We start from the raw sequence: 15,272 nt of genomic DNA, 5'->3' as shown, positions 1-15,272 counted from the left end.
CTTTTTTAAACAGCCCGAAATCTCTGTCAAATTTGTTTGGAGACGAAGAACGAGTTCAGTTGGTATACCATATGGCTTGAAATGTCAGTGTGCACGACCATGCCACTTGCACCCTCACACGGTGTCAGCTATGACTGCGAACGATCGCACTTGGTATCGCTTCCTATAACTCCGGGAGTTGTGGGACTAATAATGATCGTCCTCACTTACTCAAAGATCATCATCAACTACTAGAACCTTTCCAAATCTGCTGCTTTCGTAAATTTGCGAGTAGCCCTTACAGCTAGTCGGGAAGCACCCCATTTCATTAGGTCATTTTTGCGTTCACGTTCTGCTGTACGGCGACGTCTGCTCCGGTATGCCATTGACCATCTAGTATCCGGTCTAGCTGATTGTTTCAATGTCTTCGATCTTGATCCCTCCTTTCCTGATTGAAGGATCGGGTATCTAGGAGCTCTTTCCAAGTGGACGACTTGAGAAGAAAGGTCCACGTCGCTAGCCTCGCGATTACCCGTAGTCCTCAGCTTCTTTGTTTCTATGCCGCAATCAGTATGTCCGAAAAATCGGGTCTATAGGCAACGAAATAGTTCATAATATGTTCAACGCGCTTATTACTACGAGATTTCACCGAACAACTCCGGATACCTCATACATCTCTTCGCGTCCATGCGCTGCCAGGGTACAGTAGAAGCGTTGGATTGTTCTCTATCACAATGTGACGTACCTTGCTTTTCGTGCGCAGGCCTAGAACTACATAACTTATGCGGGAAGTCGTAGGCCGACACTTGCATCTCAGGACAGCCCGAGGATGAAGAACCGCCCCTTTCATTTTGTCCAGTTCCTCAGAGACTGAATGGGATGTTTTCCTTAAACAAACCTACGTGACTTGTCGTTTTTCTATCTTCCTAGGAATTTCCCATGGATCCCCGGCTTTGCCTACTGATCACCGGTAATGATATCCGCTTTTCCTGTGCAGGTTAATTAGAGAGAATTAAAGCGCAGTACAACGATCATCAGACGAGCGTCCTTCCACAAAATTTTTGAGGTCTTCACTGTCATTCTTGAATAAGCAGACCTTCCTGGAGTGCAATGGTCCGGTCGCCAACATTAATATCAACCCAAGCTTTTTATATCTTGAAGGAGCTCTCGGCAATCCAACTGATATTTCTGGAGATTATTTTTTTGATCCTCCGTACTGCCTGTGTGATATTATGTAATTATCGTCGATTGCGTGCTAACGTGCGGTGGTGATGCCCAAAAACGGACATATGCACGTGCCTGACGACATCATTCCCTTCCTTCTCAACTACATCCTTTAAGTCGTCAGAACATCCTCGAACCGACAGTATGACACCTAAGCGTGTCAAAGTCGACATGGACAATGCAAACCGTTGCCTGGGTAAGATATCACGGGCAGACTCGAGCACAAAGAGCCTTATGAATCTTCCTTTGGAGCTATGGCTTGAGGTGAGGACATACATGATCTTTTCGCTAGGGAGTACATTATCTAGCTTTGATTTTTAAGATATTCAAACTGCTGCACCCTTTCGATCTACTTCGTCTCTCTCGTACAAACTTGCAGTTTCGCTCGGTTTTGATGAGCCGATCGTCCGAAATTGCATGGCGCGCCGCTCGTTCAGACATACCCAAACTACCCGGACCACCTCCTGAATTATCAGAGCCTGCATGGGCGAATCTTGCTTTCGATTCAACTTGTCACGTTCGTCTCTGCGGTTATTATACTCAACCAAGTTGGTGGCGGTCTAACTTATACCCCACAGTTTTGCTCCAGAACCGGGATCCGCAAGATTGACTTTCTTTTTCGTGTTCGGACCTGTGGTGCCTGCACCAAAAATCAGTAAGAGACAGCCTCGTGAATTATTGTGGTAGCATTAATTTTCATGACATGAGGATCATCTCTGACGCTGCGGTCTTCCCAAAGAACGAGAATAGCAAAGATTATTTTCTTGCATCCCGTATCCTATTTCTTATTCCCACCAGGATGAAGAAGAGTGCGCGGGTCTTCTCCATTTGCGAGTTTGTCATTACTGACATCTTTGTAAGGACGAGAACGAACAACCGGCGAGCATACAATATTTCTCCGACGCGATTTTGAGCAGATGAAAGCCCACTACCTATCCCTACCGGAAGGTGAAAAGGAATCTTACATCCAGCGACGATGTTCCTACTTGCAACAACTCAAGAAGGTTGGCTTCTTGTTTGGGTTCCCACTCTCAAGAGAATCTCATACTCGACCTGCAGCATGTAATAGAATGTCAAACCTGGACCGCTCACACGAAATCATTGAAACGCGAAGAGCCGTAGAAAAATCTTATGTATAGTGGCAAGGAGTACAGTCGCCTCTGTAATAACCCATACCCCTCGGTGGACACCTGGGGCTATGGGTTACTACAGAGTATGGGTTCTAGCAGAGGTCATTGTAGGGTGTCTCTGAAGGGTTTCAAAGGCCTCTACTACACATAAATCGTATTCTAGACCTAGTTTGAAGTAAAACACATTTTAATTTCAGTATCCTTCAATGAATGAGCCTCTCCCGACCTGTTGAAGCTGTAATTCTTTCAAGCTGATGAATATAAGGGTCATGCAAGTTGCTAACATATTGTTGAAGGGTTGTAACAGCCTTCAGAGCCTCTTTACAGGAGGGAAGCGGATCGATACACTGACATTGATTCACATCAGCATCACTCATCTATTCAGCTTCCTCCTCGCTCCGCACTGTCATCACCTCAACATCCTTCTCGACATTGGCAATAGGGTCAGGCACGGCCGTGGGAGTCGAGGGAGCGGCAAGAATCGAGCCGTAAATCACATTTCTCCGCGCGCACCAGTCCGCGCTTGCCCAAAAACAATGCGAATAACAAGGTTCGAACCCACAACACCCAAAATTCGACATTACATGCTAACAACTAAGCCAATTGACCTAAATTATTGGGCGAGTATGTGACTATACAGAGGGATTTTCAGAAAAGAGCTATGGGTTATGGGTTACAGCAAAGTTATGGGTTATGGACTCATTTTACCTGCGAACGAGGTCGGTGGACAGCAAAACCTATGGGTTACAGCAGAGTATGGGTTAATACAAGTATGGGTTACTTCAGAGGCGACTGTAGTATGTCTTTGTTCACCTTCGAACGATGGTAAAAACTTCATCTCAGATTTTCCAGATGAGTCATGCTTATTCAACCTAGTTAAAGTGCGGCAGACCATACGGTTCACTGCTATGCCTACACTCATAGTGTACCGATCAGCAGGACATCTTTCTTGGCCGAAGCCAATGGACCGCGACCGATATGATTCAAAATATCAGATGCCTATATGTTCATTCGAGAAGACGGTACAAAAAGAAAGATGAGGAGAAGCATATTTATTACAACTACTTCAGTCTATGTAAGACACCAGGCAGTTTTGCCACAGTACTGCAATCCCAGAACATGATGGCGGTGTATGTGGATAGCTACTGAGGGTAAGGGTACGCGTCAATAGCTTATTCAAGAGTGCGAAAATAATCACTTACATTCTTTGAAGTCTTGAGTTCATGGTTGAAGCGTTTGAATGGTATTCTCTAGATTGCCTACGAAGCCCGTGAATAGACAAAGACAGCACCAAAACATGACCTACCATACGCGGCGGGGCCTATTTTCTGGAAGAGGCCGTCTAGCTTCTGCAACCCGCCCGATCTTCTCCAAGAGCGCTCGACGTTCCCGGACCTGGGACATCCAGCCGACTCGTGTGTCCCACACGATACCGTCCAAGAATTGTCTATTCTCGGGTCTTACGCTCATTAGAAGGGTCTTGTGTCCAGGTTCCAAACCCCCTTTGGAAGGACTCGAGGATACGCGCGAGTCTGAGGACTGTAATACATGAGGTAGGACAAGTAGCTTCGCAATCGCATGGTGAGTCTCCAATGACGATAGCCTAAAGGTGGGTCCGACATAGTATCGGATAAGGAGTCAATTAATGCGGCGAGTGTAGGAAAACGTACGCCGGCATTGTTGCCTGAGAGGGGAGGAACTAGAGTAAGTGAACGACTGGGATCCCGGACGTCAAATGAGAAGAAGGACTGAGGGTGAATGACTATTTCAAGGGCCACCTCGTCTGTAGTGATTGCATCAGGAATTGGTGCGGTCCACTCAAGAAGGGCAGCTTGCAGGAAGCAGGACGGCTGGTCGATATCAATGTATCTATGTTAACGGTCGGTACGAAGTGAGCGAAACTGAGCGCGTCTTCGGCCCAGACGACAAAAGTGATATTAGCGTCAGCGAGAACTCGAGCAGGTTCAAGCCGAGTATGTATGTCGCGGGGATGAGTAGGACTCTCGTCATAAAAGTCTGGAAAAGCAGTATGGACAATTCTGCTTCTCTTTTCTTTCTTCAGAAAGGAAATTTGAACTCCGATGATGCGATAAAGAATGCGATCAGCAGATTCGGCATGCCACGACCCATTCGAAAAAGGGAATTGTGGGGAATTGGATGCTGTCTGCGAGCGTTCAAAGATGGATAGAGAGATAAGTTGAGGGAAAGGAATAACGGAAAAGAAAACTATAAAACTTGAAGAAAAAATGGTCCTTCGTCAATAATAATATCCAAGTCCTGTCCACATTGACTCCACAGGAGTACCCTTTCGCATCTTGCATTAGAATTGAACCGTCACCTGTGGCGTCGTAGCAACTTCGCTTTTTGGAATTGTCCAGTCCTGCTACTATGTGCGGAAGACATCGCAGGTTCAAAGTGTTTGCGACGGCCACTACCCTGGTGCCCAAAGTTCTTGTTTATGCGATGATTGAGCAAGCTTCGCACAGTATCAGGCAGCGTCAGAGAATTGCCGTGATAATGGTCTAAGACGTTGAGAGGAGTCAAGCCGGAGATGTCCTGCAGCCTTGTATTGGCTTGATGCTGGAGCAACGCTTTTATCATCAGTGCAACAGTGTCGTCCACCAAAGACCTTCCGCAGAGGATATGCATAGGTGTTATTCCATCATAATCCTGTGCATTCGTGTCGGCGCCACACTCCAACATGGTCTTCAGAGACTTCAGAGCATTCCCTCCAAGAATATCTCTTTGGGCCAGAAGATGGAGAGGCGTTTCTCCGTAGTGGTTTCTGGGGTTGGGGTCAACAAGGTACCGGGATAAATATCGCAGGGCGGGCTCGCAGTCCCATTCACATCGCGCAAGACGATGAAGTACAGTTTCGCCTCGTTCGTTAGATATTTTTGGATCGGCCCCTCGCCGCAAAAGTAATAGAACGGTATCGTTGGCCGGGTCATCGGATGGTCCCAAGTGGTTAGTGGCTACGTGATGGAGAGCTGTCCAGTCCTGGTCATCTACGGCGTTGATATACCCTCGATCGAGGCCGTCGAGAATGATGCGAGTACAAGCCAAACCTTCATCGGTAAATTGAAACCGAGTGAAAAGGCAACCAGCGGTGTAGTGGAGTGTCGTACGCCCATACCTGTCCCGTAGCGTGGTGCTAACTCCGTTGTTAAGTATATGTTGTACGAGACGAGTACAAGATAAGTCTGCAGCAATATGCAGTGCAGTCTCCAGTCTGGTGTCAACGTCGGGGGTCCTAAAAGATTGAACTTTTACTATATAATAACAAAAGAGATACGCAGTTTTCTACTTACGTGCGACTGAACGGTGACATTTGCATAGATAGCATGGCATGGTAGTTCCGTAGCAGCATATCCGGATTCGCAGTTTTATCTGCGTAATGCAGATGCCACAAGACATCTACGCTTTGGATGTAGCGAGAAAGTGCAGGACACAGATCGGAGTCTCTATGCTTCTCCAGCATCATGGCACTCTTGACACACAATTGGAAAATAGCCTCGTGGGGGTTATGGAACAGATATGCTAGGGCGTCCATATTCGGAGCTGACAGGAAATCCCTCACTGAGGCATGACAGAATTGGACAGTGAATTCGATGTCAGATTGATTCCCGTTCGGAGGACGAACATCGAAGACCTGGATGAGATTGGCACAGTCTTCAATTAGATTGTGGAGGTCCGAGTCCGCAATGACCTTCCGACTATTCCAATGATCAGACATCTCGTCCACTGAGATAGCTTGCTGAAGAAGTTCTAACGTAATCGGTGATCGAGAACACACCAACCAGCGCAGGACTTGAATGGCGCGCTTTTGGCGCCTTCCACAAAGTCGATAAATGGACTGAAGAGACTGAGTATATGTACCTTCAATGTCTCGCGGTGTCTGCTGAAGCGATTTCCTGATGCCTCGCACGCTATGCTGTTTAGCAAGGTGGAGGATTTGGAATTGCATCCAAAGAAAGCTTTGTTAAGATAACATTAGCCTCTGAACGAAAACGAAAACATAGGCACACATACGTGCCCTCAGATGTGTGGATCAGATTTGTTAGATGAATAACAATGTCGTTCTGGACAGCCGGAGTCAGGGAACGAAATCCTGAATTGATATCCCCCGGTTCAAAAACGCATTGCCGTACGTATCGTTCCAGATCCTTGGCGATATCCATGGTGGATATTAATAGCGACCGAGAAAATGATCCTTGGAACGCCTCTCCTATTTCAACAATATCCCGGCTCATAACCAATATGCGCGCTCGCTTGGAAAGAGAGGTAAAGATGGGAAGCAGTCGCTTTAGAGACGCTAAAGAACAAGCATCGATGCCGTCAATAACTATGAAAGTACATCCCAGTTCATTCAAAAAAGCTTTCAGTAAGTACCGAAGCCCTTCGAATGTCCGTGTATAGGGACGGCTGGTATCCCAGTTAATCGTAGTCCCCGGAATGCTAGGGACGAGCTGGCGAATAATGGCGCCTAGGATTTTCATGGGGTCCGTCGTCGACGAATCCTCGGTTCGGCAGTAGCAATATGCCACGACATTGTCCTCCTTGCCTTTTGGTTGAAGAGACAAGAGATCGTCGATACTTCTCCACCTTGGGAAGCGCGAGCTTGAGATGACAGTTTCAATAATTGCTTATAGAAGTAGCACTCACGCTAGCATTGTCTTGCCTATTCCTCCTATCAATATCATCAGGATATATCATCACGGAAACCCTAATATGCTCACGTTTACCATGCACCCATAAGAGCGGTGGCGAAGACGGGTCGGAGGTAGCCCAAGATCGGTACAATTCGGAAGACAGAAACCAGTGTCCCAGATCCATATGTCCAGCCCATTTACGTCCACACTGGCTATGTTTTGTGCGCCATTCGGCATATGGAAGTTGCGACAGAAATTTTTGTTGTGCTGATGAGTGAATCTCGTGAAAAGGAATAGAAATGCCCCGTCCCTCTGGTCTTGAGGCCTTCTCCGCGGGCTTTTCTCTCATCGTATTCTGCAGTCGGTGTCCCTCTCTCTCGTCCGCCGCTATTGTTGATGCCATTGCTCTCCCGTTTTGTGTCTGGTGAGGCTCTTCATGACCTGCGTAACCTTTAATTCTTTTGTTGTGACGGGCGACATTCTCTAGATCCGTTTGAATTGTATCAAAGGATTGAACCACTTCGTCGAGCTTTGTGGCGCTCCAGGGATTGAGGGATTTGACATAGTTCGAACCTATTGGTGAGTCATTAGGCTATTTACCTGCCGTTCCGACCTACGACTCACTTTGGGATCTTTGATCACGACGGGGAAAGGTGCGATGCACCACGTAGCAGAGCTTCAGTATTGCCCCATATATGTCGGCCAGCACCTAAAGTGCAACAGCATCATTAATAAAATCAATATCGTTCTCAAGCAGAGTACCTTTGCCACTACCACTGATTCCCCGTACTGCGGCATGGTATACTGTTGATAGAAGTGCATCCGTCCCGAAATTTCTCTTAGAACAGAGATAACTTTTTTGAAGTAAACTGAATGCTTAGATACCTCCTGGGATCCGGAAATCAGTGCATAACTCGAATTGGAGTTGGAGTGGAGGTAATAAATACCTCGATGATGAATTTTATACAGCCCCAGACAAAGCTATGAAGCTCAGGATGTGAGGACATACTCTGATCGAGGGCGGTAAAGAACTGGTCGAAGGACAACACGATGGATGTTATCCATTCCACAGACCGAAGGCGGTGATGCTCGAGAGTCTGAACGAAATGACATATATCATTCCGATTAGATGGGAGAAACCACGTCGAGTTGACCTTTAGATGAGAAATATGGGCTCGTAGCACATCATCAAAGGTTTCGTTTCGATGGTGGTCTAGATTTTTGCGTTTGGGGGCGTTCATGGTAGTCGGAGACCAAGATGACTGTCATTTGGGTCACGAAAGCACTGTCTTCCGATTGACGCCGTCATGAATTAGCGCCAGCAAACAGCACCGCTGACACTACTCCGCATTTAACCTTCTCATATATAAAAGACTTTCCGCATCATAAAACTAGGTCCCGAAATTCCTACGAAGATCCTACAGGAACTGATTAGCAGTTGGATAGTACCCGAAGTATAGTAGTAAGTTGATTCAATACCACGGCGAGGCAAAGTTTATTCCCAGTAACGGCATCATAAGGGCATTTTTATCAGTAACCAGTCACGCTACGAATAAGGGTATGCTCGTCCCACGATACGGATACCTACCAAAAGTATGTTGTTTGTCGAAACTGAAAGAAAAGAAATGGTAAGGGGTGAACTTGATTCATTGATTAGATATTTACCTTTGTTTACAGTCCACATTTCCTGGAAATAACGAGGAATATCAATCATTCGAAAGATATTCGGCCTCGACGTCGTTGACGCGCTACCGAGTCGTGGGAGTCGTGGTACGCACCAATCGGCTCATCGGCCCTCTTCCCAGATAGTCGCACGATCACATGAGCGGGATAGCGATCTCGCAACTTTTGAACTTGATCGTATCTCTGTTCTGCACAACCAGTGGAATCACACTTTCCCTGAGATTAGTGGATCTGACAGTCTGAAGGTACGCCTCTTTCTTCCACCTTTGATTTAGAAACTAGTCCTGACTTGACCCGGACACAGTATATCACTATGGCGGATATAGATTCCTCGTCCATCCTCCTCTGCCGGAGATGCGAAAACACAATATCTACTAAACACCCATTAAGTTCCACCTCCGTAATGGAGCAGCTTCGAGAAGGGTGTCAAGACTCGGAACTATTACGTGCTGAGTCCACCAAACGGGTGTTACAGGATCTAAAAGCCAAACTATTGGAATACGACTCAGAAATATCAATGCTGGAAACTACGTTATCACTCCTCAGAAATGCACGTAACGAGCTGAAGCACTCGCTGTCGGTTCATCAGTCGCTATTCAGCCCCATACGCCGTCTTCCCATCGAGATTTTGCAGGCCATCTTTAGAGAAGCTTGCGACATCGCCATCTTCCCTTATCAGCCTACGTACAGCGATCTGGTGACAACATCCGGAACTCCCCTTCGCCTCTCCTCCGTCTGCAACCATTGGCGTAGTGTATGTCTATCAACCTCCGAGCTGTGGACATTCCACTTCGTAAATATGAACCTTCGCCATCTCCCAGACTCACTCAGGAAACTCCTTTCTTGCTACAGTAACCGGTCCAATTCGAGACTCTATACCCTCAGTTCTTCCGCCATTACAATCACTGACACGAGGTATCGTGAGGTCGAAGGCGGCTTTCGTGAGCCTCGTGCTGCTCTTCCCGAACTCCTCGATCCTTTCGGCACGCCTCTCAGTTTGACTCGATGCCATAGAATCATTTTGAATGCCGGCGCTTGTTTCGTCCCTCCGATCCTTCCATCAAGCTTACCAGCCTTGGAATCTGTCTATATCAGTGACTACCTCGAGGTGACCGATGATGGTCTTGAGGTTTCACGAATCTTTAAAAATGCACCGAACCTTCGAGAGCTTCGTTTAGCATCGGTGGATATCGGGATGTTAGACCTCCCATTCCATCAAATTCGTACCCTTTGGCTGCAGTCTGGCTTCTACCATTGCTGGAATGCAACATCTTTACTAAAACAGTTCACGAACCTGCAGCACCTGACATTCTTCGATGATGGGATTGATGTTGATCCGTCTGTAGTCAGCGCACCTATCAACATTCAGAGTCTTTGTTTGTTTTGGGCGTATAATATTCCTGGCATCTTTACGAGATTCGCGTTCCCTTGTCTTACCACTCTCGAAGTCGTCGATTATGGACGGCGGCTTCCGGAGTACTTGGTATATCGAGTCAATATTGAGAGCCAGTATATACTTTATAACATCGATGTCACTTCCATGATTCCCTCCCTCTCAGGATTGCGTGAGCTTGTCCTCCGCAATGTCGTGATCCTATGCGCCGATGTTGTCCGTATCCTCGACGCGACCCAGGTCCTTGCATCACTCTCGATTGTGGAGCGCCATGAACCACAGCTCGTCACGATCACTGAACGACTTCTCACAAAGTTGAGCGACACGGAAAGGTCTCTAATCAGGTTAGAACATGTTGAGTTGGTTTGGGCGGCGGAGAATCCGGTCGATGAAGGAGCGGTTATGAGAGTTATGGACAGCCGGGTTGGAATCCTGAAGTCTGCCGTTGTTAGAGTCAGAGGTGGCGGTGGACTCGGGAAGAGAACATTGGGGCGGATGCAGTCACTGAGGAAACGAGGCTTAAGTATTAGTCTATTCTAACCTTTGCAAGGCTAGATCAATTGAAGGACCTCTTTAATACATTATCCTCGAATTAAGAGATGCGGTGTACTGAATGATTGAATGAATCTTACTAATACTTTTCCTATCGCCCGATCTTCAGGTAAGGCAGGGTGCAGGAGGTAATCGTCCTATGTTCCTCATTATGCTACATTCAGTACGCATGATGTAATGGGTCGATGGCGTAGTTGGTTATCGCATCTGTCTTACACACAGAAGGTCCTCAGTTCGAGCCTGGGTCGACTCATAATGCATGACCTAGCACCTGATATCCTCTTTTTTCCGACTACTCTTTCCAAGCGTCCACTTATCCCTGATTCCTAGGGCTGCGCACGTTGTACGAAACATATAAGAGTCTGATCGTAGTTCGAGACTCCGAGTCGATCGATGATCGCAGATTCAGAAACCTCAGCACCCACTTGGTCCTCACTACGGACCGAGCTTCTGGGACCAGTGAGTAGGAGCCACACCAGTAACTGGTGGCATTCCAAAACCTCTGTCTTCCTCATATTGGGGGGCAGGTAAAGCAAGAATCCTTGGGGTCAAAACTCGCCAACTGCTTTCAATCTCTGCACTTGTGCATTCATGTATTAGAAAGCTGACGCTCCGAGCCATTTAGATCGACTGTAAATTGAGCTAGTACTATCCATTTTTAAGCTTGACAGCTAAAGCAAAAGCAGATCGAATACACAAGCTAACACACCATCTCCCTGCTTACGCCGAATCTACTTTGTGAACTTACTAAACAGCTTACTCCCACCTGCATCCAAATCAGCGTTTCATTCCCCAATCAACAGATAGATAGACAAATACTCACTTTGCATAAGCTGATCTCCCCGCTTCTTACCCGCTACTGCAGTCAGCGCAGAGCCCAAATACGCCGGCATCGACGAGGTGCCTGGATTCGTAGATGTCCCTAAGAAAAAGTTAATCAAAGGCAGCTAAGACTCGAAAACGATACTCGCTTGGAGGCGGAGGCGGAGGAGTGGTGTTATTGTAATATCCTGACCCCTGAGGCTGGGGCTGTGGGTACATGTATCCGCCAGGCGGAAGCTGATCAAACTGTCCGGGATAGGAAGACTGTCCAGGGTATCCTTGTCCTTGTCCGGGATATGATGAATACGATGGATAACTAGACTGTCCTTGCCCAGGATAGCTCGACTGTCCGGGATAACCTGATTGTACCGGGAACGTGCCAGAGCCCGGAGGTGACGGCTGAGGTTCTGGGTAGGCGTATGTCGGTCGGTACAGATCTTGTGGTGCTGGGCTGGGGAATGTGTCCGCCCCGGGGAACATCATTGGAGGAGGTGGGGGTCCAGGTTCTGGAGGATAGGACGGTCCCATGGCAGAAGGGAATGATACGGGTGGGGATGGAGGTCTATACGAGCCAGGAGAAGGAGGTCTAGGAACTGAAGAGGGTCGGCCAAAAGGCCGAGGAGGAGAACCGGCTGGGCGCGATGAAGGTCTCGAATAAACTGGATAGGGAACTGATTCCGGTCTGGGTCCAGGTGGAGATGTACCCCATTCCGGTGGAGGCCATTGAGGGGACGAGTGCTGTTGCTGCTGGGGTCTTGAAGGGGGACGAGTGTGGTAATTGACACTAGGAGAGGGACGGACTGAGGCTGGGCGGGTTTCAGGTGCGGGTCGTGGCGGAGGTCTGGAAGATGCGGACGAGTCAGGTCTGGAGGATGAAGGACGTTTGGCCGTTAAGGGATGCACAGGTGGGGGTGATACACCAAATGATGACTGAGATTGTGGGGGACTTTGAGTTGGTCGGTAGGCAGATGTTGATGCAGGATGAACTGGAGGCGGTGATGTAAAAGAAGGTCGAGTAGAAGATACAGGTGGAGGTGGGGAAGAAGATGAAATCTCTTGATGAGCAAAGTCATTTGTGAGCGAGGATATGGGATCGTTATACGCTGAAGTCGACTGCTGCGCAGCAGTATGAGAAGATCCCGAAGATCCACTCATCGTGTGAGGCACATTAGGTGGCCCTGCGTACGACGATAACGAAAAACCAGACGCGAAAGACGGTGATGATGGACCGCCATATGACGAGCGAGGGGAAGTATCTGCGGATCGATTATACGGAACGTTAGCGCTGTTGTTCAGTGCTCCAGATTGAGCTGGAGGTGACGTATGGGGCTGAACCGTTACACTTGCTGGACGAGACGCAGAGCCTGACCCGGAGCCCGACGCTGACGGTCCAGCTTCATCCACTTCCAATGAGTATGGAGGAGGCGGAGGTTCGTCCTTCTCCTCTTTTTGAGTGGATGACCATGCTTGATATGCCTGTTCCCCATCTATATCCTTCTTCTCAGGATCTTCTTCATACCTGGGTCGTGTGGACCAGTAGTCTTCAAGTTCCTTTACAGGAAAAGTCTCGTGAATTAATCGTTCACTGCGTAACCCTTCGGCAGCAAAACCACAGATTCGCATGTACCTGGAAAAACGGCGTTCAGTCAATTATATAAAGTTGATGGACACAACTTACCAGTCTGGAGGTAAATCATAACCATCTTCGTCGAGTGCCATGAAGCTATACTTGTCTGATTGAGGTAGCATGCTCTTTTTGGCCACAATCGGCATGAACGCCGTCCCTTCGTCGTACCTACAGTCATTGTTAATCAACCGTAGAATGAAAACAAAGCTAGCCTGCTCACTCATCCCACATAGCTCCATACATCGTCCGTATACCAAGCCGTTTGGCATGGAATATTTGTTTCCAGAGGAACCTACCTCCTTTCCGTTTCATGTCATTCCAGGTCCACCTGCCTTCGGTGAGGTTAAAGCCCTGCCAAATGTTAGCGACATTTCAAATAGAGAGTAAGCAACACTTACGGTACTACCAGGAAGGACGACGGGTATGTAGTCAATCTTACGACCACTATTTTCCGCGTGTCTTTTCAGCAAGTCTATATCGCCTTTCATTTTCGTCTCTGCAAACCTCTCTATATCCTCATCGCTTCGATATCGTCCAACCGTCCACGGGGATATCGCATCAAATTCATTCAGCCAGACGTTTAGAAATCCGGGATCCGGATCCGCGTCACTTTCAGATGTACGCCAGTGTGTGGGTGTACCAGCCATCAAGTACGCGCCTCCGGGCGTAAGATTCCGTATTGAATTGGTTATAGCGCGTAGGAGGTGTGGGGTATGCCCTGCCTCGGCAAACCCGAAGCCCCATAGTGCAATGACGGGTTTGCCCTTCTCGTGGAGATAGTTTGGACTGTCGAGAACGCCTTTCTCTCGGATAAGATGGACCCAATCTCGCTCTAGAATTCGTTGTATGCGGTCTGGTGGCGCGCCTGTCACATCATACCTGATTGCGTGCCGTTTCAGTAAATGTCAAAGACCGCAATTGTAAGAATGCACGCACATTATGGCAAAGACTCTCCCTTCTTCCTCTGCTGCACGCATCACCGCGTCTCCGACTTCGTCACGTATACGCAGATTCCCGACTGCGCCCCCTTCAATGTCGACTTCTCCGGCAAATCGCTGTAGAAAAGCACCATCCACACCGTGTTCTGCCATCCAATGGAAATGCCTATGTGAGGATGAGAAATGCGCGCATACAAGGAGCATATACTCGTACCTCTTGACAGTTTTCGGATGTCTTGAAGAAAATAAAAACGCTTGTTCTCCAGATTGGAACTTGAGCCCTGGTGCGGGGAATAATTCTGAAGGTGAATAGGCAGAAACGTCGGGCCAGACATCGATATTGGGTTTTCCACCGTCAGGGATTGGACAGTTGAACCAATGGAGCCAGCCATGGTGACCTACAGGGAAAGCTGTGTGAAACGACGACGAATATCGGACATTACCACTCACCTTCACCGACTGGCTCGCCATCCCCACCACAGGTAAACCTATTCCTCTTCATTGGGCAATCATTATCTCCAAATGTGAAAGGCGGCGCGCTCACCATCCTTGATATCCGACGAGAAACTTGTCTTGGATCGTCTTGGGATTCGCTCTCGAGGCAAATGAGTATACGACTACTCGTCGAGGTCGGCGACATACCTCTTTAGTTGCCTCTCATGGTGCATTGTGGTAGGGAGTTGAAGGTGGTGGTCGCAGTAAGAGATGATCGTGGCGGTCCGTTATGATCTTTACCGGTTGTAGCAGTGGGTCACGACAGCGTGTTTCATCGATAACCATCTTTCCCCTAATGAATTTTGTGAACGAGGAAACGATGATGCTGGCCCAGCAACCCATCGATGAATTGCAACGATGAGTGTTTATCATGGTAAAGGATCAAACTGTCGTCGACGCCACCGTAGGAAAGGATACTAGGATCGCGGTCCGACCTTCGTAGCTGTACGACCACAGCCACTAGCGCCTACAGCTAAATATTAATTGTTACGACACAACTACAGTACTATACACATGCTCGTCAATCAGAAGCCGCTTGTAGTCTAGCAGCCATTATCTTGCCATCCATCGTCGTGTAATCCAAAACACTGGTCGTCTGTATCGGCGGACAAGGTCTCTTCGAATTTACGGTCGGTCACAACAACGGAATAGCCTCCTCCTATTCCATCCCGTAACCATGCCGTAGTGACTTGTTCCGAGTGGCCTGCTTCGATAAACGACGCAACTGAGGCTTCCCAGGCCTTTAACAGATACTCTGTTCTTACCAATGATGAGCAA

The 15,272-nt window shown here is 48.0% G+C and overlaps 4 protein-coding genes and 1 non-coding gene across 5 annotated transcripts; 3 read left to right on the top strand and 2 right to left on the bottom strand.

Annotated features, from left to right (window-relative positions):
* Positions 1-1,513: 1,513 nt before the first annotated feature.
* Positions 1,514-1,862, top strand: EV420DRAFT_1276436 (uncharacterized protein; the record flags this gene model as incomplete). The annotated part of the gene is made up of 2 exons (XM_060467959.1): positions 1,514-1,720; positions 1,782-1,862. Coding segments are annotated over 2 exons (288 nt in total), but the record flags the coding sequence as incomplete, so codon positions are not given.
* Positions 1,863-4,667: 2,805 nt separating this feature from the next.
* EV420DRAFT_1647982 (uncharacterized protein) lies at positions 4,668-8,226 on the bottom strand (the record flags this gene model as incomplete). The annotated part of the gene is made up of 8 exons (XM_060478099.1): positions 4,668-5,586; positions 5,645-6,310; positions 6,366-6,938; positions 6,999-7,023; positions 7,073-7,558; positions 7,610-7,694; positions 7,748-7,873; positions 7,933-8,226. The coding sequence occupies 8 exons, from the start codon at positions 8,224-8,226 to the stop codon at positions 4,668-4,670; spliced, it is 3,174 nt and encodes a 1,057-aa protein (XP_060325896.1).
* Positions 8,227-8,793: 567 nt separating this feature from the next.
* EV420DRAFT_1339458 (uncharacterized protein) lies at positions 8,794-10,694 on the top strand. The gene is made up of 2 exons (XM_060468913.1): positions 8,794-8,913; positions 8,973-10,694. Exon 2 carries the CDS (start codon positions 8,982-8,984, stop codon positions 10,599-10,601), a length of 1,620 nt encoding a protein of 539 aa, XP_060325895.1. The 5' UTR covers positions 8,794-8,913; positions 8,973-8,981; the 3' UTR covers positions 10,602-10,694.
* A 98-nt stretch (positions 10,695-10,792) lies between these two features.
* On the top strand, positions 10,793-10,866 carry EV420DRAFT_t230. The gene has a single exon. It is a non-coding gene; the product is annotated as a tRNA-Val (tRNA).
* A 565-nt stretch (positions 10,867-11,431) lies between these two features.
* EV420DRAFT_893381 (uncharacterized protein) lies at positions 11,432-14,964 on the bottom strand. The gene is made up of 9 exons (XM_060483905.1): positions 14,643-14,964; positions 14,545-14,595; positions 14,451-14,488; positions 14,215-14,398; positions 13,999-14,166; positions 13,461-13,941; positions 13,283-13,413; positions 13,114-13,230; positions 11,432-13,062 (listed from the first exon to the last, which is right to left on the bottom strand). Exons 1-9 carry the CDS (start codon positions 14,666-14,668, stop codon positions 11,547-11,549), a joined length of 2,712 nt encoding a protein of 903 aa, XP_060325894.1. The 5' UTR covers positions 14,669-14,964; the 3' UTR covers positions 11,432-11,546.
* Positions 14,965-15,272: the final 308 nt, after the last annotated feature.

The sequence above is a fragment of the Desarmillaria tabescens genome (assembly GCF_030435595.1).
Source record: "Desarmillaria tabescens strain CCBAS 213 chromosome Unknown EV420scaffold_46, whole genome shotgun sequence".
In the NCBI taxonomy this organism is placed as follows: domain Eukaryota; kingdom Fungi; phylum Basidiomycota; class Agaricomycetes; order Agaricales; family Physalacriaceae; genus Desarmillaria; species Desarmillaria tabescens.
The sequence above is the reverse complement of the archived record's forward strand: the minus strand, read 5'-3'. Positions and strand labels throughout refer to the sequence as shown.